The sequence below is a fragment of the Trypanosoma melophagium genome (genome assembly GCF_022059095.1).
Source record: "Trypanosoma melophagium isolate St. Kilda chromosome Unknown ctg24segment1, whole genome shotgun sequence".
Classification (NCBI taxonomy): Eukaryota; Euglenozoa; class Kinetoplastea; order Trypanosomatida; family Trypanosomatidae; genus Trypanosoma; species Trypanosoma melophagium.
In genome coordinates, this window is record NW_027125155.1 from 92,090 (window position 1) to 117,811 (window position 25,722).

Sequence of the window (25,722 nt, forward strand, 5' to 3'; positions counted from 1 at the left end):
AACGACAGCGTGAATTCATATATATATATATATATATATATGATTATGTATGTAAGATAGAAGAAAGAAAGAAAGAAAAGGGCGAGAGTGAGAAGTAGAAGGAAAGCGATGGGGAACTTGTGTATATTTGTCTTTCTTTCTCTCTCTTTGTCACCCTCTTTCTCAATTTGTGTGAATGTTAATGCCTCTGAATGGGGTTACCTATTGCGTTTGTTTAACAATTGATCTACAAGGTGCACTCTTCTCTTCGTTTTCTCTTTTCTTTTCCCATCCTTTAGAAGCTGATGAGTAGAAGGATAACTGCACGTAGTTGAGAATCAAATCTCTTCTTATGGAGCTTGAATATCCCCTTCATCTTTCTTTTGACGTTAAGAAAAAAGATAGAGCAGCAGCAGAAGTTACTGCAACAGAGAGAGAGAGAGAGAGCTTGCAATTGGGAATGATCTAACCTCGTTGATACCTGGTATACATATCTATACATCTATATATGTATTATTATTATTATTATTATTATTATTATTATTATTATTCTCACTTTTCGTCTTTATGATAGTGCTTTACTGTGCAACTTTTGGAACATTAGGTATTATGACGTGAATGGGGATGTTAACAGAGATGCATCCATTATCCTTTTATAAGCCCTTGAATGAATGAGCAACCGGCAGAAGAGCATCTGCATCTTTGCTCTAGAACAGTTAACCAATTACATTTTCTTTTTTTTTTTTTCGCCAGCACACACGTATATGCCGCAGCTGCACTACCACAATATATGAATGGCATTTAAACTTTTCAAGAAATATAACTTGACATCAAGTTTGATAGGAAATAATAATAATAATAATAATAACGAGTTTGGACTCGTTCCATGAGTCTAATAGTGTCCTTCACTATGTCTAGAAAGCAATATTCCATCTGCAGGGAGAATAGATAATTCTGGATGATAAAGACCTATATGCCTTTGCATGTCTTAGTTGACGAAGAAATCAGCTATTGATAAGTTTTTATGAGAATGTGGGATACAGGACACATGGCATTATATGGTTTGAGAGAATTATATGGCAGATGACGTGTTAAGAGGGTGGTTTTTTTTATTAAATAAATAAATGAATAAATAAGGTGATGCGGAGTGTGGGAGGCGGGTTTAAAAAGCGTTTTTTTTTTTTTTTTTTTTTTAATCTCTTTACACCTCCCTTTTTGACGTGTAACAAGTGTATTACGGTTGTGGGGAGTATTTGAAACTCGTTGTGGTTTTTTTTTCTTTTTTGTGTGTTGTTCTTAACTTCTTTATGATACTGACAAATCATAGACCAGATAATAATAATAATAATAATAATAATCTTTTTTTTTGCATTAGAGAAACAAAAAATAATATGGCACAGACTATTTTTGTCGCTGGTTCCTAGTTTTCTATGCATATCTTCTTTTTTTAAGGTTTATTATTAAATATTTTTTTCCTTCTCCATTTCTTTCTCTTTTTTCCATTTTTACTTGGTTCTAAGAATCATTCCTTTTATTCAGTTTTTCGAGTTTAGAGGCCTGACTTCAATTAAGATCACTTAGCTCCTGTTGTTACCACTGTTACTGTTGTGTGGTTTAGAAAATACGACAAGTAGGTTGGAGATCAAGAAAAGGAGGCAAAAGAAAAGTATTTAAAAAAAAGTACAGCATTATTTTATTCCCCTGTCGTGATTTCTGTGTTTTTATCAGTGTTTCTAGAACAAGGAAAAAGAAAACAAGGGAAAAACAGAAGAATAAACTGACCGAAAAATAGGGAAGGAGTATATATATATATATCCACCTGTTTATTGTTATAGCATAGTAGAACACGACAACTGCGTACGCTCGGTGCAAATTACTATTTGTACATATTGATCATATCTATATTTTTTTGTTTCGGAAAACGCGTCGCATAGTTGTCACATCATTGTCGTTAGTAAGTGGTGTATATAAAAAGAGGAGAATATTCGTTTCGTATAATTGTTTGTTTGTTTTCTTCCATTGTCCCTCTACTTCCCGATCAACTTGTGGATTTCCTTGAAGTATCTCGCCTAACAGAGATACATACATCGAACAAGAGAACGAGGGAGTAGAGAAAAACTGAGTGGTTTTCAGAGAAAGATAAGGAAAGAAAGAAATATAATATTCTGTAATCATATTTAACGATATATATATATATATATATATATATATATATATATATATATATATATTCCTACGTCTACCCGTCATAGTTTGTGTAACCTTATGACGTCATTATTCCGGAACGAATGCAAACTTTTCCCCAAAGGCGCTGTTGTAGCATATGAACGGTTGGGCTGTGATAACGCCAGTGGGTGGAGTTGGACTCTTGGTACAATACAAGAGCACAAAGAAAATGAACACACCTGTGTGGTCCGCTCTTGGAAACCTGATTCGTGGAGTACTTCAGGGAGTAGTAGTAGTGGCAGGAACAATATCAGAAACAACGCCATTGAAGCTATCCTAGAGGAACTACATCGTTTGAACAATCGCATGAAAGTGGCCGGATATCGTTTGTTGGACGCGGAAGAACGTACGAGTGATCGGGACCCATCTCCTAATACTAATACCAGCAGTGATAAAAGTTATAGAAGTAGAAAAAGCAGTGTTAAAGAGTCATGGTTGCAGCCTGGACGTGGTCTCACAGATGAAATGGCAAAATGTTTACGTGACTTAAAAGAATGCCGCTCCAAAACAAAAGACCTAAAGGACGAACTCCAGCGACTGAGAACCTCAACTGATAATGATCCAACTGTTACGTGCTTTAAGCAAAGCGGTGTTTTGGAAGAGACTATTCTCGCATCCTCATTAATAAAGGTTATGCCTGTAGAGACGGAAACCTCTGTTTGCGTCATGACGGCATCAGAAGCGGCCTCCATTGAGGAAGAAGTAAAACCTCTTCGTGCAGAATTACTACAAGAACTCAATCGCTCCAGTGAAGAGTTTTTGGGTACGATGGCAGAACTGCGTACTCTGCAAGCTTTTAGCGATGAAATTGAATCTCGAATGGAATTGTATCAAGATATTGTGATTAAAATTGCCAAGGCCTCTCCTACGTTTGAGACATTCCACACACCGAAGAGCGCGACTCTTCCGGAAGTGAAGCAGCTGCGGGATGAAGTGGTGGGAATGGCGCATTGGAATTGGAACCCCAATCAAAAACGGCAGCAATCAGGTAAGGGTCTCACGACGAGGCATAGCGTAACCTTCACCTGGCCCAAGGCAGATGTGCTTGTCAACAAAAAGCCTGAAGAGCTGCTCTCAACATTGATAATAGATGTAGTCCACTGTCTTCACGCTCCACTGGAAAGTGTGAGCGACGTATGTTTTGAGCCTTCACAAACAGGACTTGTAGCAACTTTTGACGTCTACCATCCATCCAATGTAACGAAAAGCCAAGTTGATGCCCGTCTGTCGGCTTACCCCTTCTTGCTACTCGAAAATCTCCATCGCAATGCTGAGGAACCAAAGAAAGGACTCGATCTAGCAATTGAAGAGGTTTGTCGTGCATTGGGTATCGACGAGAGCAAGCATGCTGGCATGCGGTTTAAGGAGTTTATTGAACAACTTTCGGCGTTAAGTTCATCATCGGATAAAGACGCATACGAGAGTGAGATTGGCGATATGCTCATGCTCATTGACAAAATGCACAGCGAAAATCGTTCACTTCAATATACACTTGCAAAATCTACTGCGGAGTTCAGGAAGCAAACTGCTGAAACTCAGCGGGAAAGGGAATACCTAAAAAATAAGAATGCTGACCTCGACGCAGAAATTGAACGTCTCAACAGTGTCAACGCCAAACTACGCGAATTAGCAGACCGACTTGAAGGCGAACTTCACTCATTTAAGCTACATCACGCAAATATACAACACACACGTACACAGCGTAATCTCGAAAACAACGATTCAGACGATGGACCCCTCTACTGTATCACACTACAGGAGTATACCGATGAAAAGGAACGCGCACACCATTTAGAAAATGAGTTAAACAAAGCGAAACGCAACTGTGACGAACTCAAGCAGATATTAAACGATAAAAAAGCCAAAGAAAACCAAACCGAAAATGAGCACAAGAACAACGAAACAAACGCCAAAAATAAAATTCAAGAATTACAACAAAAAAACAATGCACTACTTCAGCAACTAGAAGACACAATGGAAGAAACCAACAAGACAAACCCGGAAATTAGAATATTCCGCCGTAAGCGCTGTGAGGCTCTGGGGTTGCGTGATAGCGACGGTCAGCTGGAGGTGCCCACGACGTTCCTGCCACCTGCACAGGGGGCGGAGCATCCTGTGGATCCAGAGATTTTGGCAAGTGAGCCGGTATACTGCGTGACAATGGATGAGCTGAACCAGCAGCGTGTTGCAAATGAACAGCTTGCTGAAGAACTTGTTGAGAAGGTGGCGCAGAATGATGCCCTGCAGCAGGAGGCGAAGGACTCTGTCGATCGATTCGGTGGGCGTTGCCGCGAGCTGGAGGATCGTGCAGCTGAAATGGAAGAGGTGGCCGCAGAAAACATGGACGTGGTTGAGGGCGAACTTGCGGATGTTCTCGTGCAGTTGAAGGCATTGGAGGGCGAGAACGCTGCCCTCGCTGCACTGCTCTCTTCTCGGGACGCTGAGATTGCGGACCTCAAGGCACATGACGAGCGGTGGGCTGCACCCGTAAGAGGGAATGATCAGGTGACGACACAGCATGTGAAGGTATTCGATGGCGATGAGTGGGACGTTGTGGTAAAAGAGAAACCGGAGGCGCTCCGGCAAGCATTTGTGACGGATGCCGCAGCAGCGTGCCACGTGGATGCAGAAGCCATCGGTCAGCCAACGTTTGCTCTCGGAAGTTTGCACGTGGACTTCGCCGTCACGCATGACGCGGACATCACCAAAGAAGAGATTGACCGGCGCCTAGCAGAGTTCCCGTTCCGCAATGTCATGGCTCTCTACGGCAAGCGCCATCGTGAGAAGGATGGACTCGACAAGGCTCTTGAAGAGCTGCAGCAACTGCGCGACGCTGCAGAAGCCATGTCTAGCGCAAATGAGAACCTTGCCAGGGACCTCGCACAGAAGGAGGCAGAGAACGAGAAGCTCGCGGAGGATCTTGCCGCCATGGAGCAGTCCAATAATGCTGCAATGGATCGCCTTAACGACCTTGAGGCAAGGCTTGCTGCAGCCGAGGCCGAGGTGCAGAAGGAACACGATAGGGGGGAGAGAATTCGCACCACCACACGTGACATGATGGATGCAATGAAGGAGGAATACGCCAAGGACATGGATGATGTGCGTGCCGGTTATGAAGCGAAACTGGTCGCACAGGAGGCAGAACTCGCTGCACACCGTGCGCAACGGGAGGCACGGCAGCTACAGCGACTCTCGGACCAGGACTTGGGCCACAGCGCAAACCTACAATTGCCGCGCTCCCTCCCTGAAAACACCACTGACCCTGAAGCGATACTAAGAGAACCCATATACTCCGTTACTCTGGAAGAACTGAATACAGAGCGTGCCGCCAAGGACAAGCTGGCTGACGACCTCGCACAGAAAGAAGCAGAGAACGAGAAGCTGGCTGGCGACCTCGCACAGAAAGAAGCAGTGAACGAGAAGCTGGCTGACGACCTCGCACAGAAAGAAGCAGAGAACGAGAAGCTGGCTGACGACCTCGCACAGAAAAAGAAGCGAACGAGGCTGACGACCTCGCACAGAAGGAGGCAGAAGAAGCTGGCTGACGACCTCGCACAGAAGGAGGCAGAGAACGAGAAGCTGGCTGACGACCTCGCACAGAAGGAGGCAGAGAACGAGAAGCTGGCTGACGACCTCGCACAGAAAGAAGCAGTGAACGAGAAGCTGGCTGACGACCTCGCACAGAAAGAAGCAGAGAACGAGAAGCTGGCTGACGACCTCGCACAGAAAGAAGCAGTGAACGAGAAGCTGGCTGACGACCTCGCACAGAAAGAAGCAGAGAACGAGAAGCTGGCTGACGACCTCGCACAGAAGGAGGCAGAGAACGAGAAGCTGGCTGACGACCTCGCACAGAAGGAGGCAGAGAACGAGAAGCTGGCTGACGACCTCGCACAGAAGGAGGCAGAGAAAGAGAAGCTGGCTGACGACCTCGCACAAAAAGAAGCAGAGAACGAGAAGCTGGCTGACGACCTCGCACAGAAGGAGGCAGAGAACGAGAAGCTGGCTGACGACCTCGCACAGAAGGAGGCAGAGAACGAGAAGCTCGCGGAGGATCTTGCCGCCATGGAGCAGTCCAATAATGCTGCAATGGATCGCCTTAACGACCTTGAGGCAAGGCTTGCTGCAGCCGAGGCCGAGGTGCAGAAGGAACACGATAGGGGGGAGAGAATTCGCACCACCACACGTGACATGATGGATGCAATGAAGGAGGAATACGCCAAGGACATGGATGATGTGCGTGCCGGTTATGAAGCGAAACTGGTCGCACAGGAGGCAGAACTCGCTGCACACCGTGCGCAACGGGAGGCACGGCAGCTACAGCGACTCTCGGACCAGGACTTGGGCCACAGCGCAAACCTACAATTGCCGCGCTCCCTCCCTGAAAACACCACTGACCCTGAAGCGATACTAAGAGAACCCATATACTCCGTTACTCTGGAAGAACTGAATACAGAGCGTGCCGCCAAGGACAAGCTGGCTGGCGACCTCGCACAGAAGGAAGCAGAGAACGAGAAGCTGGCTGACGACCTCGCACAGAAGGAGGCAGAGAACGAGAAGCTGGCTGACGACCTCGCACAGAAGGAGGCAGAGAAAGAGACCTCGCACAAGGAGGCAAAAGAAGCTGGCTGACGACCTGCACAGAAGGAGGCAGAGAAAGAGAAGCTGGCTGACGACCTCGCACAGAAGGAGGCAGAGAAAGAGAAGCTGGCTGACGACCTCGCACAGAAGGAGGCAGAGAACGAGAAGCTGGCTGACGACCTCGCACAGAAGGAGGCAGAGAACGAGAAGCTGGCTGACGACCTCGCACAGAAAGAAGCAGAGAACGAGAAGCTGGCTGACGACCTCGCACAGAAGGAGGCAGAGAACGAGAAGCTGGCTGACGACCTCGCACAGAAAGAAGCAGAGAACGAGAAGCTGGCTGACGACCTCGCACAGAAAGAAGCAGAGAACGAGAAGCTGGCTGGCGACCTCGCACAGAAGGAGGCAGAGAACGAGAAGCTGGCTGACGACCTCGCACAGAAAGAAGCAGAGAACGAGAAGCTGGCTGGCGACCTCGCACAGAAAGAAGCAGTGAACGAGAAGCTGGCTGGCGACCTCGCACAGAAAGAAGCAGAGAACGAGAAGCTGGCTGACGACCTCGCACAGAAAGAAGCAGTGAACGAGAAGCTGGCTGACGACCTCGCACAGAAAGAAGCAGTGAACGAGAAGCTGGCTGACGACCTCGCACAGAAGGAGGCAGTGAACGAGAAGCTGGCTGACGACCTCGCACAGAAGGAGGCAGAGAACGAGAAGCTGGCTGACGACCTCGCACAGAAGGAGGCAGTGAACGAGAAGCTGGCTGGCGACCTCGCACAGAAGGAGGCAGAGAACGAGAAGCTGGCTGACGACCTCGCACAGAAAGAAGCAGAGAACGAGAAGCTGGCTGGCGACCTCGCACAGAAGGAGGCAGAGAACGAGAAGCTGGCTGACGACCTCGCACAGAAAGAAGCAGTGAACGAGAAGCTGGCTGACGACCTCGCACAGAAAGAAGCAGAGAACGAGAAGCTGGCTGACGACCTCGCACAGAAGGAGGCAGTGAACGAGAAGCTGGCTGACGACCTCGCACAGAAGGAGGCAGAGAACGAGAAGCTGGCTGACGACCTCGCACAGAAAGAAGCAGAGAACGAGAAGCTGGCTGGCGACCTCGCACAGAAGGAGGCAGAGAACGAGAAGCTGGCTGACGACCTCGCACAGAAAGAAGCAGAGAACGAGAAGCTGGCTGGCGACCTCGCACAGAAGGAGGCAGAGAACGAGAAGCTGGCTGACGACCTCGCACAGAAAGAAGCAGTGAACGAGAAGCTGGCTGACGACCTCGCACAGAAGGAGGCAGAGAACGAGAAGCTGGCTGCTGAGGCTGCGGCGTTCCGCCGTAAGCGCTGTGAGGCTCTGGGGTTGCGTGATAGCGACGGTCAGCTGGAGGTGCCCACGACGTTCCTGCCACCTGCACAGGGGGCGGAGCATCCTGTGGATCCAGAGATTTTGGCAAGTGAGCCGGTATACTGCGTGACAATGGATGAGCTGAACCAGCAGCGTGTTGCAAATGAACAGCTTGCTGAAGAACTTGTTGAGAAGGTGGCGCAGAATGATGCCCTGCAGCAGGAGGCGAAGGACTCTGTCGATCGATTCGGTGGGCGTTGCCGCGAGCTGGAGGATCGTGCAGCTGAAATGGAAGAGGTGGCCGCAGAAAACATGGACGTGGTTGAGGGCGAACTTGCGGATGTTCTCGTGCAGTTGAAGGCATTGGAGGGCGAGAACGCTGCCCTCGCTGCACTGCTCTCTTCTCGGTACGCTGAGATTGCGGACCTCAAGGCACATGACGAGCGGTGGGCTGCACCCGTAAGAGGGAATGATCAGGTGACGACACAGCATGTGAAGGTATTCGATGGCGATGAGTGGGACGTTGTGGTAAAGAGAAACCGGAGGCGCTCCGGCAAGCATTTGTGACGGATGCCGCAGCAGCGTGCCACGTGGATGCAGAAGCCATCGGTCAGCCAACGTTTGCTCTCGGAAGTTTGCACGTGGACTTCGCCGTCACGCATGACGCGGACATCACCAAAGAAGAGATTGACCGGCGCCTAGCAGAGTTCCCGTTCCGCAATGTCATGGCTCTCTACGGCAAGCGCCATCGTGAGAAGGATGGACTCGACAAGGCTCTTGAAGAGCTGCAGCAACTGCGCGACGCTGCAGAAGCCATGTCTAGCGCAAATGAGAACCTTGCCAGGGACCTCGCACAGAAGGAGGCAGAGAACGAGAAGCTCGCGGAGGATCTTGCCGCCATGGAGCAGTCCAATAATGCTGCAATGGATCGCCTTAACGACCTTGAGGCAAGGCTTGCTGCAGCCGAGGCCGAGGTGCAGAAGGAACACGATAGGGGAGAGAATTCGCACCACCACACGTGACATGATGGATGCAATGAAGGAGGAATACGCCAAGGACATGGATGATGTGCGTGCCGGTTATGAAGCGAAACTGGTCGCACAGGAGGCAGAACTCGCTGCACACCGTGCGCAACGGGAGGCACGGCAGCTACAGCGACTCTCGGACCAGGACTTGGGCCACAGCGCAAACCTACAATTGCCGCGCTCCCTCCCTGAAAACACCACTGACCCTGAAGCGATACTAAGAGAACCCATATACTCCGTTACTCTGGAAGAACTGAATACAGAGCGTGCCGCCAAGGACAAGCTGGCTGACGACCTCGCACAGAAGGAAGCAGAGAACGAGAAGCTGGCTGACGACCTCGCACAGAAGGAGGCAGAGAACGAGAAGCTGGCTGACGACCTCGCACAGAAAGAAGCAGAGAACGAGAAGCTGGCTGACGACCTCGCACAGAAAGAAGCAGAGAACGAGAAGCTGGCTGGCGACCTCGCACAGAAGGAGGCAGAGAACGAGAAGCTGGCTGACGACCTCGCACAGAAAGAAGCAGAGAACGAGAAGCTGGCTGACGACCTCGCACAGAAGGAGGCAGAGAACGAGAAGCTGGCTGACGACCTCGCACAGAAAGAAGCAGAGAACGAGAAGCTGGCTGACGACCTCGCACAGAAAGAAGCAGAGAACGAGAAGCTGGCTGACGACCTCGCACAGAAAGAAGCGAAAAAAAAGAGAGAGGAAGCTGGCTGACGACCTCGCACAGAAGGAGGCAGAAGAAGAGAGAAGCTGGCTGACGACCTCGCACAGAAGGAGGCAGAGAACGAGAAGCTGGCTGACGACCTCGCACAGAAGGAGGCAGAGAACGAGAAGCTGGCTGACGACCTCGCACAGAAAGAAGCAGAGAACGAGAAGCTGGCTGACGACCTCGCACAGAAAGAAGCAGAGAACGAGAAGCTGGCTGACGACCTCGCACAGAAGGAGGCAGAGAACGAGAAGCTGGCTGACGACCTCGCACAGAAGGAGGCAGTGAAGAAGCTGGCTGGCGACCTCGCACAGAAGGAGGCAGAGAACGAGAAGCTGGCTGACGACCTCGCACAGAAAGAAGCAGTGAACGAGAAGCTGGCTGACGACCTCGCACAGAAGGAGGCAGTGAACGAGAAGCTGGCTGGCGACCTCGCACAGAAGGAGGCAGAGAACGAGAAGCTGGCTGACGACCTCGCACAGAAAGAAGCGCTGACGACCTCGCACAGAAAGGAGGCAGTGAACGAGAAGCTGGCTGGACGACCTCGCACAGAAGGAGGCAGAGAACGAGAAGCTGGCTGACGACCTCGCACAGAAAGAAGCAGAGAACGAGAAGCTGGCTGACGACCTCGCACAGAAAGAAGCAGAGAACGAGAAGCTGGCTGGCAAGTGAACGAGAAGCTGGCTGACGACCTCGCACAGAAAGAAGCAGTGAACGAGAAGCTGGCTGACGACCTCGCACAGAAAGAGAAGCTGGCTGACGACCTCGCACAGAAGGAGGCAGAGAACGAGAAGCTGGCTGACGACCTCGCACAAGAAGAGAGAACGAACGAAGCTGGCTGGCGACCTCGCACAGAAGGAGGCAGAGAACGAGAAGCTGGCTGACGACCTCGCACAGAAAGAAGCAGAGAACGAGAAGCTGGCTGGCGACCTCGCACAGAAGGAGGCAGAGAACGAGAAGCTGGCTGACGACCTCGCACAGAAAGAAGCAGTGAACGAGAAGCTGGCTGACGACCTCGCACAGAAGGAGGCAGAGAACGAGAAAGTGGCTGCTGAGGCTGCGGCGTTCCGCCGTAAGCGCTGTGAGGCTCTGGGGTTGCGTGATAGCGACGGTCAGCTGGAGGTGCCCACGACGTTCCTGCCACCTGCACAGGGGGCGGAGCATCCTGTGGATCCAGAGATTTTGGCAAGTGAGCCGGTATACTGCGTGACAATGGATGAGCTGAACCAGCAGCGTGTTGCAAATGAACAGCTTGCTGAAGAACTTGTTGAGAAGGTGGCGCAGAATGATGCCCTGCAGCAGGAGGCGAAGGACTCTGTCGATCGATTCGGTGGGCGTTGCCGCGAGCTGGAGGATCGTGCAGCTGAAATGGAAGAGGTGGCCGCAGAAAACATGGACGTGGTTGAGGGCGAACTTGCGGATGTTCTCGTGCAGTTGAAGGCATTGGAGGGCGAGAACGCTGCCCTCGCTGCACTGCTCTCTTCTCGGTACGCTGAGATTGCGGACCTCAAGGCACATGACGAGCGGTGGGCTGCACCCGTAAGAGGGAATGATCAGGTGACGACACAGCATGTGAAGGTATTCGATGGCGATGAGTGGGACGTTGTGGTAAAAGAGAAACCGGAGGCGCTCCGGCAAGCATTTGTGACGGATGCCGCAGCAGCGTGCCACGTGGATGCAGAAGCCATCGGTCAGCCAACGTTTGCTCTCGGAAGTTTGCACGTGGACTTCGCCGTCACGCATGACGCGGACATCACCAAAGAAGAGATTGACCGGCGCCTAGCAGAGTTCCCGTTCCGCAATGTCATGGCTCTCTACGGCAAGCGCCATCGTGAGAAGGATGGACTCGACAAGGCTCTTGAAGAGCTGCAGCAACTGCGCGACGCTGCAGAAGCCATGTCTAGCGCAAATGAGAACCTTGCCAGGGACCTCGCACAGAAGGAGGCAGAGAACGAGAAGCTCGCGGAGGATCTTGCCGCCATGGAGCAGTCCAATAATGCTGCAATGGATCGCCTTAACGACCTTGAGGCAAGGCTTGCTGCAGCCGAGGCCGAGGTGCAGAAGGAACACGATAGGGGAGAGGAATTCGCACCACCACACGTGACATGATGGATGCAATGAAGGAGGAATACGCCAAGGACATGGATGATGTGCGTGCCGGTTATGAAGCGAAACTGGTCGCACAGGAGGCAGAACTCGCTGCACACCGTGCGCAACGGGAGGCACGGCAGCTACAGCGACTCTCGGACCAGGACTTGGGCCACAGCGCAAACCTACAATTGCCGCGCTCCCTCCCTGAAAACACCACTGACCCTGAAGCGATACTAAGAGAACCCATATACTCCGTTACTCTGGAAGAACTGAATACAGAGCGTGCCGCCAAGGACAAGCTGGCTGACGACCTCGCACAGAAGGAAGCAGAGAACGAGAAGCTGGCTGACGACCTCGCACAGAAGGAGGCAGAGAACGAGAAGCTGGCTGACGACCTCGCACAGAAAGAAGCAGAGAACGAGAAGCTGTGCTGGCTGACGACCTCGCACAGAAAGAAGCAGAGAACGAGAAGCTGGCTGACGACCTCGCACAGAAGGAGGCAGAGAACGAGAAGCTGGCTGACGACCTCGCACAGAAAGAAGCAGTGAACGAGAAGCTGGCTGACGACCTCGCACAGAAGGGGCAGAGAAGAGAAGCTGGCTGACGACCTCGCACAGAAGGAGGCAGAGAACGAGAAGCTGGCTGACGACCTCGCACAGAAAGAAGCAGAGAAAGAGAAGCTGGCTGACGACCTCGCACAGAAAGAAGCAGAGAACGAGAAGCTGGCTGACGACCTCGCACAGAAAGAAGCAGAGAACGAGAAGCTGGCTGACGACCTCGCACAGAAAGAGGAGGCAGAGAACGAGAAGCTGGCTGACGACCTCGCACAGAAAGAAGCAGTGAACGAGAAGCTGGCTGACGACCTCGCACAGAAAGGAGGCAGTGAACGAGAAGCTGGCTGACGACCTCGCACAAGGCAGAAGGGAACGAGAAGCTGGCTGACGACCTCGCACAGAAGGAAGCAGTGAACGAGAAGCTGGCTGACGACCTCGCACAGAAAGGAGGCAGAGAACGAGAAGCTGGCTGACGACCTCGCACAGAAAGAAGCAGTGAACGAGAAGCTGGCTGGCGACCTCGCACAGAAGGAGGCAGAGAACGAGAAGCTGGCTGACGACCTCGCACAGAAAGAAGCAGAGAACGAGAAGCTGGCTGGCGACCTCGCACAGAAGGAGGCAGAGAACGAGAAGCTGGCTGACGACCTCGCACAGAAAGAAGCAGTGAACGAGAAGCTGGCTGACGACCTCGCACAGAAGGAGGCAGAGAACGAGAAGCTGGCTGCTGAGGCTGCGGCGTTCCGCCGTAAGCGCTGTGAGGCTCTGGGGTTGCGTGATAGCGACGGTCAGCTGGAGGTGCCCACGACGTTCCTGCCACCTGCACAGGGGCGGAGCATCCTGTGGATCCAGAGATTTTGGCAAGTGAGCCGGTATACTGCGTGACAATGGATGAGCTGAACCAGCAGCGTGTTGCAAATGAACAGCTTGCTGAAGAACTTGTTGAGAAGGTGGCGCAGAATGATGCCCTGCAGCAGGAGGCGAAGGACTCTGTCGATCGATTCGGTGGGCGTTGCCGCGAGCTGGAGGATCGTGCAGCTGAAATGGAAGAGGTGGCCGCAGAAAACATGGACGTGGTTGAGGGCGAACTTGCGGATGTTCTCGTGCAGTTGAAGGCATTGGAGGGCGAGAACGCTGCCCTCGCTGCACTGCTCTCTTCTCGGTACGCTGAGATTGCGGACCTCAAGGCACATGACGAGCGGTGGGCTGCACCCGTAAGAGGGAATGATCAGGTGACGACACAGCATGTGAAGGTATTCGATGGCGATGAGTGGGACGTTGTGGTAAAAGAGAAACCGGAGGCGCTCCGGCAAGCATTTGTGACGGATGCCGCAGCAGCGTGCCACGTGGATGCAGAAGCCATCGGTCAGCCAACGTTTGCTCTCGGAAGTTTGCACGTGGACTTCGCCGTCACGCATGACGCGGACATCACCAAAGAAGAGATTGACCGGCGCCTAGCAGAGTTCCCGTTCCGCAATGTCATGGCTCTCTACGGCAAGCGCCATCGTGAGAAGGATGGACTCGACAAGGCTCTTGAAGAGCTGCAGCAACTGCGCGACGCTGCAGAAGCCATGTCTAGCGCAAATGAGAACCTTGCCAGGGACCTCGCACAGAAGGAGGCAGAGAATGAGAAGCTCGCGGAGGATCTTGCCGCCATGGAGCAGTCCAATAATGCTGCAATGGATCGCCTTAACGACCTTGAGGCAAGGCTTGCTGCAGCCGAGGCCGAGGTGCAGAAGGAACACGATAGGGGGGAGAGAATTCGCACCACCACACGTGACATGATGGATGCAATGAAGGAGGAATACGCCAAGGACATGGATGATGTGCGTGCCGGTTATGAAGCGAAACTGGTCGCACAGGAGGCAGAACTCGCTGCACACCGTGCGCAACGGGAGGCACGGCAGCTACAGCGACTCTCGGACCAGGACTTGGGCCACAGCGCAAACCTACAATTGCCGCGCTCCCTCCCTGAAAACACCACTGACCCTGAAGCGATACTAAGAGAACCCATATACTCCGTTACTCTGGAAGAACTGAATACAGAGCGTGCCGCCAAGGACAAGCTGGCTGACGACCTCGCACAGAAGGAAGCAGAGAACGAGAAGCTGGCTGACGACCTCGCACAGAAGGAGGCAGAGAACGAGAAGCTGGCTGACGACCTCGCACAGAAAGAAGCAGAGAACGAGAAGCTGGCTGACGACCTCGCACAGAAAGAAGCAGTGAACGAGAAGCTGGCTGACGACCTCGCACAGAAGGAGGCAGTGAACGAGAAGCTGGCTGACGACCTCGCACAGAAAGAAGCAGTGAACGAGAAGCTGGCTGACGACCTCGCACAGAAAGAAGCAGTGAACGAGAAGCTGGCTGACGACCTCGCACAGAAAGAAGCAGTGAACGAGAAGCTGGCTGACGACCTCGCACAGAAAGAAGCAGTGAACGAGAAGCTGGCTGACGACCTCGCACAGAAGGAGGCAGAGAACGAGAAGCTGGCTGACGACCTCGCACAGAAGGAGGCAGAGAACGAGAAGCTGGCTGACGACCTCGCACAGAAGGAGGCAGTGAACGAGAAGCTGGCTGACGACCTCGCACAGAAAGAAGCAGTGAACGAGAAGCTGGCTGACGACCTCGCACAGAAGGAGGCAGAGAACGAGAAGCTGGCTGACGACCTCGCACAGAAAGAAGCAGTGAACGAGAAGCTGGCTGACGACCTCGCACAGAAAGAAGCAGTGAACGAGAAGCTGGCTGACGACCTCGCACAGAAGGAGGCAGAGAACGAGAAGCTGGCTGACGACCTCGCACAGAAAGAAGCAGTGAACGAGAAGCTGGCTGACGACCTCGCACAGAAGGAGGCAGAGAACGAGAAGCTGGCTGACGACCTCGCACAGAAGGAGGCAGAGAACGAGAAGCTGGCTGACGACCTCGCACAGAAAGAAGCAGTGAACGAGAAGCTGGCTGACGACCTCGCACAGAAAGAAGCAGTGAACGAGAAGCTGGCTGACGACCTCGCACAGAAGGAGGCAGTGAACGAGAAGCTGGCTGACGACCTCGCACAGAAAGAAGCAGTGAACGAGAAGCTGGCTGACGACCTCGCACAGAAGGAGGCAGAGAACGAGAAGCTGGCTGACGACCTCGCACAGAAAGAAGCAGTGAACGAGAAGCTGGCTGACGACCTCGCACAGAAGGAGGCAGAGAACGAGAAGCTGGCTGACGACCTCGCACAGAAGGAGGCAGAGAACGAGAAGCTGGCTGACGACCTCGCACAGAAGGAGGCAGAGAAAGAGAAGCTGGCTGACGACCTCGCACAGAAGGAGGCAGAGAAAGAGAAGCTGGCTGACGACCTCGCACAGAAGGAGGCAGAGAACGAGAAGCTGGCTGACGACCTCGCACAGAAGGAGGCAGAGAACGAGAAGCTGGCTGACGACCTCGCACAGAAGGAGGCAGTGAACGAGAAGCTCGCGGAGGATCTTGCCGCCATGGAGCAGTCCAATAATGCTGCAATGGATCGCCTTAACGACCTTGAGGCAAGGCTTGCTGCAGCCGAGGCCGAGGTGCAGAAGGAACACGATAGGGGGGAGAGAATTCGCACCACCACACGTGACATGATGGATGCAATGAAGGAGGAATACGCCAAGGACATGGATGATGTGCGTGCCGGTTATGAAGCGAAACTGGTCGCACAGGAGGCAGAACTCGCTGCACACCGTGCGCAACGGGAGGCACGGCAGCTACAGCGACTCTCGGACCAGGACTTGGGCCACAGCGCAAACCTAAAATTGCCGCGCTCCCTCCCTGAAAACACCACTGACCCTGAAGCGATACTAAGAGAACCCATATACTCCGTTACTCTGGAAGAACTGAATACAGAGCGTGCCGCCAAGGACAAGCTGGCTGGCGACCTCGCACAGAAAGAAGCAGAGAACGAGAAGCTGGCTGACGACCTCGCACAGAAGGAGGCAGAGAACGAGAAGCTGGCTGACGACCTCGCACAGAAAGAAGCAGAGAACGAGAAGCTGGCTGACGACCTCGCACAGAAAGAAGCAGTGAACGAGAAGCTGGCTGACGACCTCGCACAGAAGGAGGCAGAGAACGAGAAGCTGGCTGACGACCTCGCACAGAAGGAGGCAGAGAACGAGAAGCTGGCTGACGACCTCGCACAGAAAGAAGCAGTGAACGAGAAGCTGGCTGACGACCTCGCACAGAAAGAAGCAGTGAACGAGAAGCTGGCTGACGACCTCGCACAGAAGGAGGCAGAGAACGAGAAGCTGGCTGACGACCTCGCACAGAAAGAAGCAGTGAACGAGAAGCTGGCTGACGACCTCGCACAGAAGGAGGCAGAGAACGAGAAGCTGGCTGGCGACCTCGCACAGAAGGAAGCAGAGAACGAGAAGCTGGCTGACGACCTCGCACAGAAGGAGGCAGAGAACGAGAAGCTGGCTGGCGACCTCGCACAGAAGGAGGCAGAGAACGAGAAGCTGGCTGACGACCTCGCACAGAAGGAGGCAGAGAACGAGAAGCTGGCTGACGACCTCGCACAGAAGGAGGCAGAGAACGAGAAGCTGGCTGGCGACCTCGCACAGAAGGAGGCAGAGAACGAGAAGCTGGCTGCTGAGGCTGCGGCGTTCCGCCGTAAGCGCTGTGAGGCTCTGGGGTTGCGTGATAGCGACGGTCAGCTGGAGGTGCCCACGACGTTCCTGCCACCTGCACAGGGGGCGGAGCATCCTGTGGATCCAGAGATTTTGGCAAGTGAGCCGGTATACTGCGTGACAATGGATGAGCTGAACCAGCAGCGTGTTGCAAATGAACAGCTTGCTGAAGAACTTGTTGAGAAGGTGGCGCAGAATGATGCCCTGCAGCAGGAGGCGAAGGACTCTGTCGATCGATTCGGTGGGCGTTGCCGCGAGCTGGAGGATCGTGCAGCTGAAATGGAAGAGGTGGCCGCAGAAAACATGGACGTGGTTGAGGGCGAACTTGCGGATGTTCTCGTGCAGTTGAAGGCATTGGAGGGCGAGAACGCTGCCCTCGCTGCACTGCTCTCTTCTCGGGACGCTGAGATTGCGGACCTCAAGGCACATGACGAGCGGTGGGCTGCACCCGTAAGAGGGAATGATCAGGTGACGACACAGCATGTGAAGGTATTCGATGGCGATGAGTGGGACGTTGTGGTAAAAGAGAAACCGGAGGCGCTCCGGCAAGCATTTGTGACGGATGCCGCAGCAGCGTGCCACGTGGATGCAGAAGCCATCGGTCAGCCAACGTTTGCTCTCGGAAGTTTGCACGTGGACTTCGCCGTCACGCATGACGCGGACATCACCAAAGAAGAGATTGACCGGCGCCTAGCAGAGTTCCCGTTCCGCAATGTCATGGCTCTCTACGGCAAGCGCCATCGTGAGAAGGATGGACTCGACAAGGCTCTTGAAGAGCTGCAGCAACTGCGCGACGCTGCAGAAGCCATGTCTAGCGCAAATGAGAACCTTGCCAGGGACCTCGCACAGAAGGAGGCAGAGAACGAGAAGCTCGCGGAGGATCTTGCCGCCATGGAGCAGTCCAATAATGCTGCAATGGATCGCCTTAACGACCTTGAGGCAAGGCTTGCTGCAGCCGAGGCCGAGGTGCAGAAGGAACACGATAGGGGGGAGAGAATTCGCACCACCACACGTGACATGATGGATGCAATGAAGGAGGAATACGCCAAGGACATGGATGATGTGCGTGCCGGTTATGAAGCGAAACTGGTCGCACAGGAGGCAGAACTCGCTGCACACCGTGCGCAACGGGAGGCACGGCAGCTACAGCGACTCTCGGACCAGGACTTGGGCCACAGCGCAAACCTACAATTGCCGCGCTCCCTCCCTGAAAACACCACTGACCCTGAAGCGATACTAAGAGAACCCATATACTCCGTTACTCTGGAAGAACTGAATACAGAGCGTGCCGCCAAGGACAAGCTGGCTGGCGACCTCGCACAGAAGGAAGCAGAGAACGAGAAGCTGGCTGACGACCTCGCACAGAAGGAGGCAGAGAACGAGAAGCTGGCTGACGACCTCGCACAGAAAGAAGCAGAGAACGAGAAGCTGGCTGACGACCTCGCACAGAAAGAAGCAGAGAACGAGAAGCTGGCTGACGACCTCGCACAGAAGGAGGCAGAGAACGAGAAGCTGGCTGACGACCTCGCACAGAAGGAGGCAGAGAAAGAGAAGCTGGCTGACGACCTCGCACAGAAAGAAGCAGAGAACGAGAAGCTGGCTGACGACCTCGCACAGAAAGAAGCAGTGAACGAGAAGCTGGCTGACGACCTCGCACAGAAGGAGGCAGAGAAAGAGAAGCTGGCTGACGACCTCGCACAGAAGGAGGCAGAGAACGAGAAGCTGGCTGACGACCTCGCACAGAAGGAGGCAGAGAAAGAGAAGCTGGCTGACGACCTCGCACAGAAGGAGGCAGAGAACGAGAAGCTGGCTGACGACCTCGCACAGAAGGAAGCAGAGAACGAGAAGCTGGCTGACGACCTCGCACAGAAGGAGGCAGAGAAAGAGAAGCTGGCTGACGACCTCGCACAGAAGGGGAGAACGAGAAGCTGGCTGACGACCTCGCACAGAAGGAGGCAGAGAAAGAGAAGCTGGCTGACGACCTCGCACAGAAGGAGGCAGAGAACGAGAAGCTGGCTGACGACCTCGCACAGAAAGAAGCAGAGAACGAGAAGCTGGCTGACGACCTCGCACAGAAGGAGGCAGAGAACGAGAAGCTGGCTGACGACCTCGCACAGAAGGAGGCAGAGAAAGAGAAGCTGGCTGACGACCTCGCACAGAAGGAGGCAGAGAACGAGAAGCTGGCTGACGACCTCGCACAGAAAGAAGCAGAGAACGAGAAGCTGGCTGACGACCTCGCACAGAAGGAGGCAGAGAACGAGAAGCTGGCTGACGACCTCGCACAGAAGGAGGCAGAGAAAGAGAAGCTGGCTGACGACCTCGCACAGAAAGAAGCAGAGAACGAGAAGCTGGCTGACGACCTCGCACAGAAGGAAGCAGAGAACGAGAAGCTGGCTGACGACCTCGCACAGAAGGAGGCAGAGAAAGAGAAGCTGGCTGACGACCTCGCACAGAAGGAGGCAGAGAACGAGAAGCTGGCTGACGACCTCGCACAGAAGGAGGCAGAGAACGAGAAGCTGGCTGACGACCTCGCACAGAAGGAGGCAGAGAACGAGAAGCTGGCTGACGACCTCGCACAGAAAGAAGCAGAGAACGAGAAGCTGGCTGACGACCTCGCACAGAAGGAGGCAGAGAACGAGAAGCTGGCTGACGACCTCGCACAGAAGGAGGCAGAGAACGAGAAGCTGGCTGACGACCTCGCACAGAAGGAGGCAGAGAAAGAGAAGCTGGCTGACGACCTCGCACAGAAGGAGGCAGAGAACGAGAAGCTGGCTGACGACCTCGCACAGAAGGAGGCAGAGAACGAGAAGCTGGCTGACGACCTCGCACAGAAGGAGGCAGAGAACGAGAAGCTGGCTGACGACCTCGCACAGAAGGAGGCAGAGAACGAGAAGCTGGCTGACGACCTCGCACAGAAGGAGGCAGAGAAGAGAAGCTGGCTGACGACCTCGCACAGAAAGAAGCAGAGAACGAGAAGCTGGCTGACGACCTCGCACAGAAGGAGGCAGAGAACGAGAAGCTGGCTGACGACCTCGCACAGAAGGAGGCAGTGAACGAGAAGCTGGCTGACGACCTCGCACAGAAGGAAGCAGAGAACGAGAAGCTGGCTGACGACCTCGCACAGAAGGAGGCAGAGAACGAGAAGCTGGCTGACGACCTCGCACAGAAGGAGGCAGAGAAAGAGAAGCTGGCTGACGACCTCGCACAGAAGGAGGCAGAGAAAGAGAAGCTGGCTGACGACCTCGCACAGAAGGAGGCAGAGAACGAGAAGCTGGCTGACGACCTCGCACAGAAGGAGGCAGAGAACGAGAAGCTGGCTGACGACCTCGCACAGAAGGAGGCAGAGAAAGAGAAGCTGGCTGACGACCTCGCACAGAAGGAGGCAGAGAACGAGAAGCTGGCTGACGACCTCGCACAGAAGGAGGCAGTGAACGAGAAGCTGGCTGACGACCTCGCACAGAAAGAAGCAGAGAACGAGAAGCTGGCTGACGACCTCGCACAGAAGGAGGCAGAGAACGAGAAGCTGGCTGACGACCTCGCACAGAAGGAGGCAGTGAACGAGAAGCTGGCTGACGACCTCGCACAGAAGGAGGCAGAGAAAGAGAAGCTGGCTGACGACCTCGCACAGAAAGAAGCAGAGAACGAGAAGCTGGCTGACGACCTCGCACAGAAGGAGGCAGAGAACGAGAAGCTGGCTGACGACCTCGCACAGAAGGAGGCAGAGAAAGAGAAGCTGGCTGACGACCTCGCACAGAAGGAGGCAGTGAACGAGAAGCTGGCTGACGACCTCGCACAGAAGGAGGCAGAGAACGAGAAGCTGGCTGACGACCTCGCACAGAAAGAAGCAGAGAACGAGAAGCTGGCTGACGACCTCGCACAGAAGGAGGCAGAGAACGAGAAGCTGGCTGACGACCTCGCACAGAAGGAGGCAGTGAACGAGAAGCTGGCTGACGACCTCGCACAGAAAGAAGCAGTGAACGAGAAGCTGGCTGACGACCTCGCACAGAAGGAGGCAGAGAACGAGAAGCTGGCTGACGACCTCGCACAGAAGGAGGCAGAGAACGAGAAGCTGGCTGCTGAGGCTGCGGCGTTCCGCCGTAAGCGCTGTGAGGCTCTGGGGTTGCGTGATAGCGACGGTCAGCTGGAGGTGCCCACGACGTTCCTGCCACCTGCACAGGGGGCGGAGCATCCTGTGGATCCAGAGATTTTGGCAAGTGAGCCGGTATACTGCGTGACAATGGATGAGCTGAACCAGCAGCGTGTTGCAAATGAACAGCTTGCTGAAGAACTTGTTGAGAAGGTGGCGCAGAATGATGCCCTGCAGCAGGAGGCGAAGGACTCTGTCGATCGATTCGGTGGGCGTTGCCGCGAGCTGGAGGATCGTGCAGCTGAAATGGAAGAGGTGGCCGCAGAAAACATGGACGTGGTTGAGGGCGAACTTGCGGATGTTCTCGTGCAGTTGAAGGCATTGGAGGGCGAGAACGCTGCCCTCGCTGCACTGCTCTCTTCTCGGGACGCTGAGATTGCGGACCTCAAGGCACATGACGAGCGGTGGGCTGCACCCGTAAGAGGGAATGATCAGGTGACGACACAGCATGTGAAGGTATTCGATGGCGATGAGTGGGACGTTGTGGTAAAAGAGAAACCGGAGGCGCTCCGGCAAGCATTTGTGACGGATGCCGCAGCAGCGTGCCACGTGGATGCAGAAGCCATCGGTCAGCCAACGTTTGCTCTCGGAAGTTTGCACGTGGACTTCGCCGTCACGCATGACGCGGACATCACCAAAGAAGAGATTGACCGGCGCCTAGCAGAGTTCCCGTTCCGCAATGTCATGGCTCTCTACGGCAAGCGCCATCGTGAGAAGGATGGACTCGACAAGGCTCTTGAAGAGCTGCAGCAACTGCGCGACGCTGCAGAAGCCATGTCTAGCGCAAATGAGAACCTTGCCAGGGACCTCGCACAGAAGGAGGCAGAGAATGAGAAGCTCGCGGAGGATCTTGCCGCCATGGAGCAGTCCAATAATGCTGCAATGGATCGCCTTAACGACCTTGAGGCAAGGCTTGCTGCAGCCGAGGCCGAGGTGCAGAAGGAACACGATAGGGGGGAGAGAATTCGCACCACCACACGTGACATGATGGATGCAATGAAGGAGGAATACGCCAAGGACATGGATGATGTGCGTGCCGGTTATGAAGCGAAACTGGTCGCACAGGAGGCAGAACTCGCTGCACACCGTGCGCAACGGGAGGCACGGCAGCTACAGCGACTCTCGGACCAGGACTTGGGCCACAGCGCAAACCTACAATTGCCGCGCTCCCTCCCTGAAAACACTACTGACCCTGAAGTGATACTAAGAGAACCCATATACTCCGTTACTCTGGAAGAACTGAATACAGAGCGTGCCGCCAAGGACAAGCTGGCTGGCGACCTCGCACAGAAAGAAGCAGAGAACGAGAAGCTGGCTGACGACCTCGCACAGAAGGAGGCAGAGAACGAGAAGCTGGCTGACGACCTCGCACAGAAGGAGGCAGTGAACGAGAAGCTGGCTGACGACCTCGCACAGAAGGAGGCAGAGAACGAGAAGCTGGCTGGCGACCTCGCACAGAAGGAGGCAGAGAACGAGAAGCTGGCTGGCGACCTCGCACAGAAGGAGGCAGTGAACGAGAAGCTGGCTGACGACCTCGCACAGAAGGAGGCAGAGAATGAGAAGCTTATGAAGGAGTTTGATTCTATGGAAGAAAAGTTAAGAAATGCATTGGATGCTTTGAATGCTGCCTCACCTGAAAATGCCAGTGTGCTGGACATGCTAGAGAATTTTATGGAAACAAGTGCGGCAGCACAAGCTGCGGAGAAGGAAGCGGTGGAGGCCCTGAGGGAACGTGAACAGGAACTTGAGGAACTGCGACTTCTTGCGGCTCAGGAGAACAATGAACACAGCCGTACTTTGGAGAACCATGAACAAGAGAATGAAAGGCTTCTGGAGGAACTCGCACAGAAGGAGGCAGAGAACGAGAAGCTGGCTGACGACCTCGCACAGAAGGAGGCAGAGAACGAGAAGCTGGCTGACGACCTCGCACAGAAGGAGGCAGAGAACGAGAAGCTGGCTGGTGACCTCGCACAGAAGGAGGCAGAGAACGAGAAGCTGGCTGACGACCTCGCACAGAAGGAAGCAGAGAACGAGAAGCTGGCTGACGACCTCGCACAGAAGGAGGCAGAGAACGAGAAGCTGGCTGACGACCTCGCACAGAAGGAGGCAGAGAACGAGAAGCTGGCTGGCGACCTCGCACAGAAGGAAGCAGAGAACGAGAAGCTGGCTGACGACCTCGCACAGAAGGAAGCAGAGAACGAGAAGCTGGCTGACGACCTCGCACAGAAGGAGGCAGAGAACGAGAAGCTGGCTGACGACCTCGCACAGAAGGAGGCAGAGAACGAGAAGCTGGCTGGCGACCTCGCACAGAAGGAGGCAGAGAATGAGAAGCTTATGAAGGAGTTTGATTCTATGGAAGAAAAGTTAAGAAATGCATTGGATGCTTTGAATGCTGCCTCACCTGAAAATGCTAGTGTGCTGGACATGCTAGAGAATTTTATGGAAACAAGTGCGGCAGCACAAGCTGCGGAGAAGGAAGCGGTGGAGGCCCTGAGGGAACGTGAACAGGAACTTGAGGAACTGCGACTTCTTGCGGCTCAGGAGAACAATGAACACAGCCGTACTTTGGAGAACCATGAACAAGAGAATGAAAGGCTTCTGGAGGAACTCGCACAGAAGGAGGCAGAGAACGAGAAGCTGGCTGACGACCTCGCACAGAAGGAGGCAGAGAATGAGAAGCTTATGAAGGAGTTTGATTCTATGGAAGAAAAGTTAAGAAATGCATTGGATGCTTTGAATGCTGCCTCACCTGAAAATGCTAGTGTGCTGGACATGCTAGAGAATTTTATGGAAACAAGTGCGGCAGCACAAGCTGCGGAGAAGGAAGCGGTGGAGGCCCTGAGGGAACGTGAACAGGAACTTGAGGAACTGCGACTTCTTGCGGCTCAGGAGAACAATGAACACAGCCGTACTTTGGAGAACCATGAACAAGAGAATGAAAGGCTTCTGGAGGAACTCGCACAGAAGGAGGCAGAGAACGAGAAGCTGGCTGACGACCTCGCACAGAAGGAGGCAGAGAATGAGAAGCTTATGAAGGAGTTTGATTCTATGGAAGAAAAGTTAAGAAATGCATTGGATGCTTTGAATGCTGCCTCACCTGAAAATGCTAGTGTGCTGGACATGCTAGAGAATTTTATGGAAACAAGTGCGGCAGCACAAGCTGCGGAGAAGGAAGCGGTGGAGGCCCTGAGGGAACGTGAACAGGAACTTGAGGAACTGCGACTTCTTGCGGCTCAGGAGAACAATGAACACAGCCGTACTTTGGAGAACCATGAACAAGAGAATGAAAGGCTTCTGGAGGAACTCGCACAGAAGGAGGCAGAGAACGAGAAGCTGGCTGACGACCTCGCACAGAAGGAGGCAGAGAACGAGAAGCTGGCTGCTGAGGCTGCGGCGTTCCGCCGTAAGCGCTGTGAGGCTCTGGGGTTGCGTGATAGCGACGGTCAGCTGGAGGTGCCCACGACGTTCCTGCCACCTGCACAGGGGGCGGAGCATCCTGTGGATCCAGAGATTTTGGCAAGTGAGCCGGTATACTGCGTGACAATGGATGAGCTGAACCAGCAGCGTGTTGCAAATGAACAGCTTGCTGAAGAACTTGTTGAGAAGGTGGCGCAGAATGATGCCCTGCAGCAGGAGGCGAAGGACTCTGTCGATCGATTCGGTGGGCGTTGCCGCGAGCTGGAGGATCGTGCAGCTGAAATGGAAGAGGTGGCCGCAGAAAACATGGACGTGGTTGAGGGCGAACTTGCGGATGTTCTCGTGCAATTGAAGGCATTGGAGGGCGAGAACGCTGCCCTCGCTGCACTGCTCTCTTCTCGGGACGCTGAGATTGCGGACCTCAAGGCACATGACGAGCGGTGGGCTGCACCCGTAAGAGGGAATGATCAGGTGACGACACAGCATGTGAAGGTATTCGATGGCGATGAGTGGGACGTTGTGGTAAAGAGAAACCGGAGGCGCTCCGGCAAGCATTTGTGACGGATGCCGCAGCAGCGTGCCACGTGGATGCAGAAGCCATCGGTCAGCCAACGTTTGCTCTCGGAAGTTTGCACGTGGACTTCGCCGTCACGCATGACGCGGACATCACCAAAGAAGAGATTGACCGGCGCCTAGCAGAGTTCCCGTTCCGCAATGTCATGGCTCTCTACGGCAAGCGCCATCGTGAGAAGGATGGACTCGACAAGGCTCTTGAAGAGCTGCAGCAACTGCGCGACGCTGCAGAAGCCATGTCTAGCGCAAATGAGAACCTTGCCAGGGACCTCGCACAGAAGGAGGCAGAGAATGAGAAGCTCGCGGAGGATCTTGCCGCCATGGAGCAGTCCAATAATGCTGCAATGGATCGCCTTAACGACCTTGAGGCAAGGCTTGCTGCAGCCGAGGCCGAGGTGCAGAAGGAACACGATAGGGGAGAGAATTCGCACCACCACACGTGAC

At 53.9% G+C, this 25,722-nt stretch overlaps 7 protein-coding genes across 17 annotated transcripts; all 7 read left to right on the plus strand.

Annotated features, from left to right (window-relative positions):
* Positions 1-2,244: 2,244 nt before the first annotated feature.
* Positions 2,245-8,688, plus strand: LSM04_009140 (uncharacterized protein; the record flags this gene model as incomplete). The annotated part of the gene is made up of 2 exons (XM_067329913.1): positions 2,245-6,789; positions 6,847-8,688. 2 exons carry the CDS (start codon positions 2,245-2,247, stop codon positions 8,686-8,688), a joined length of 6,387 nt encoding a protein of 2,128 aa, XP_067191314.1.
* A 3-nt stretch (positions 8,689-8,691) lies between these two features.
* Positions 8,692-9,143, plus strand: LSM04_006929 (uncharacterized protein; the record flags this gene model as incomplete). The annotated part of the gene is made up of 2 exons (XM_067329914.1): positions 8,692-8,711; positions 8,756-9,143. 2 exons carry the CDS (start codon positions 8,692-8,694, stop codon positions 9,141-9,143), a joined length of 408 nt encoding a protein of 135 aa, XP_067191254.1.
* Position 9,144: 1 nt separating this feature from the next.
* On the plus strand, positions 9,145-9,864 carry LSM04_008743 (uncharacterized protein; the record flags this gene model as incomplete). Its single annotated transcript, XM_067329915.1, has 1 exon — positions 9,145-9,864. The coding sequence occupies one exon, from the start codon at positions 9,145-9,147 to the stop codon at positions 9,862-9,864; it is 720 nt and encodes a 239-aa protein (XP_067191300.1).
* A 1,204-nt stretch (positions 9,865-11,068) lies between these two features.
* LSM04_001790 (uncharacterized protein) lies at positions 11,069-11,965 on the plus strand (the record flags this gene model as incomplete). The annotated part of the gene is made up of 1 exon (XM_067329916.1): positions 11,069-11,965. The coding sequence occupies one exon, from the start codon at positions 11,069-11,071 to the stop codon at positions 11,963-11,965; it is 897 nt and encodes a 298-aa protein (XP_067191114.1).
* Positions 11,966-11,973: 8 nt separating this feature from the next.
* LSM04_004502 (uncharacterized protein) lies at positions 11,974-13,383 on the plus strand (the record flags this gene model as incomplete). Of its 2 annotated transcripts, none has more annotated exons than XM_067329917.1 (2): positions 11,974-12,374; positions 12,945-13,383. In XM_067329917.1, 2 exons carry the CDS (start codon positions 11,974-11,976, stop codon positions 13,381-13,383), a joined length of 840 nt encoding a protein of 279 aa, XP_067191178.1. The 2 variants fall into 2 exon arrangements, with proteins under 2 accessions (XP_067191178.1, XP_067191179.1); XM_067329918.1 differs by lacking the exon at positions 12,945-13,383 and having other exon boundaries at positions 11,974-12,229; positions 12,268-12,296.
* Positions 13,384-13,385: 2 nt separating this feature from the next.
* LSM04_004646 (uncharacterized protein) lies at positions 13,386-18,493 on the plus strand (the record flags this gene model as incomplete). Of its 6 annotated transcripts, none has more annotated exons than XM_067329922.1 (2): positions 13,386-18,426; positions 18,465-18,493. In XM_067329922.1, 2 exons carry the CDS (start codon positions 13,386-13,388, stop codon positions 18,491-18,493), a joined length of 5,070 nt encoding a protein of 1,689 aa, XP_067191185.1. The 6 variants fall into 6 exon arrangements, with proteins under 6 accessions (XP_067191185.1, XP_067191187.1, XP_067191183.1 ...); XM_067329924.1 differs by lacking the exon at positions 18,465-18,493 and having other exon boundaries at positions 13,386-16,365; positions 16,404-16,432; XM_067329920.1 differs by lacking the exon at positions 18,465-18,493 and having other exon boundaries at positions 13,386-14,547; positions 14,586-14,614.
* Positions 18,494-21,378: 2,885 nt separating this feature from the next.
* On the plus strand, positions 21,379-25,721 carry LSM04_007576 (uncharacterized protein; the record flags this gene model as incomplete). 5 transcript variants are annotated; one of them, XM_067329928.1, is made up of 2 exons in its annotated part: positions 21,379-25,197; positions 25,236-25,721. In XM_067329928.1, 2 exons carry the CDS (start codon positions 21,379-21,381, stop codon positions 25,719-25,721), a joined length of 4,305 nt encoding a protein of 1,434 aa, XP_067191270.1. The 5 variants fall into 5 exon arrangements, with proteins under 5 accessions (XP_067191270.1, XP_067191269.1, XP_067191268.1 ...); XM_067329927.1 differs by lacking the exon at positions 25,236-25,721 and having other exon boundaries at positions 21,379-24,955; positions 24,997-25,025; XM_067329926.1 differs by lacking the exon at positions 25,236-25,721 and having other exon boundaries at positions 21,379-24,484; positions 24,526-24,536.
* Position 25,722: the final 1 nt, after the last annotated feature.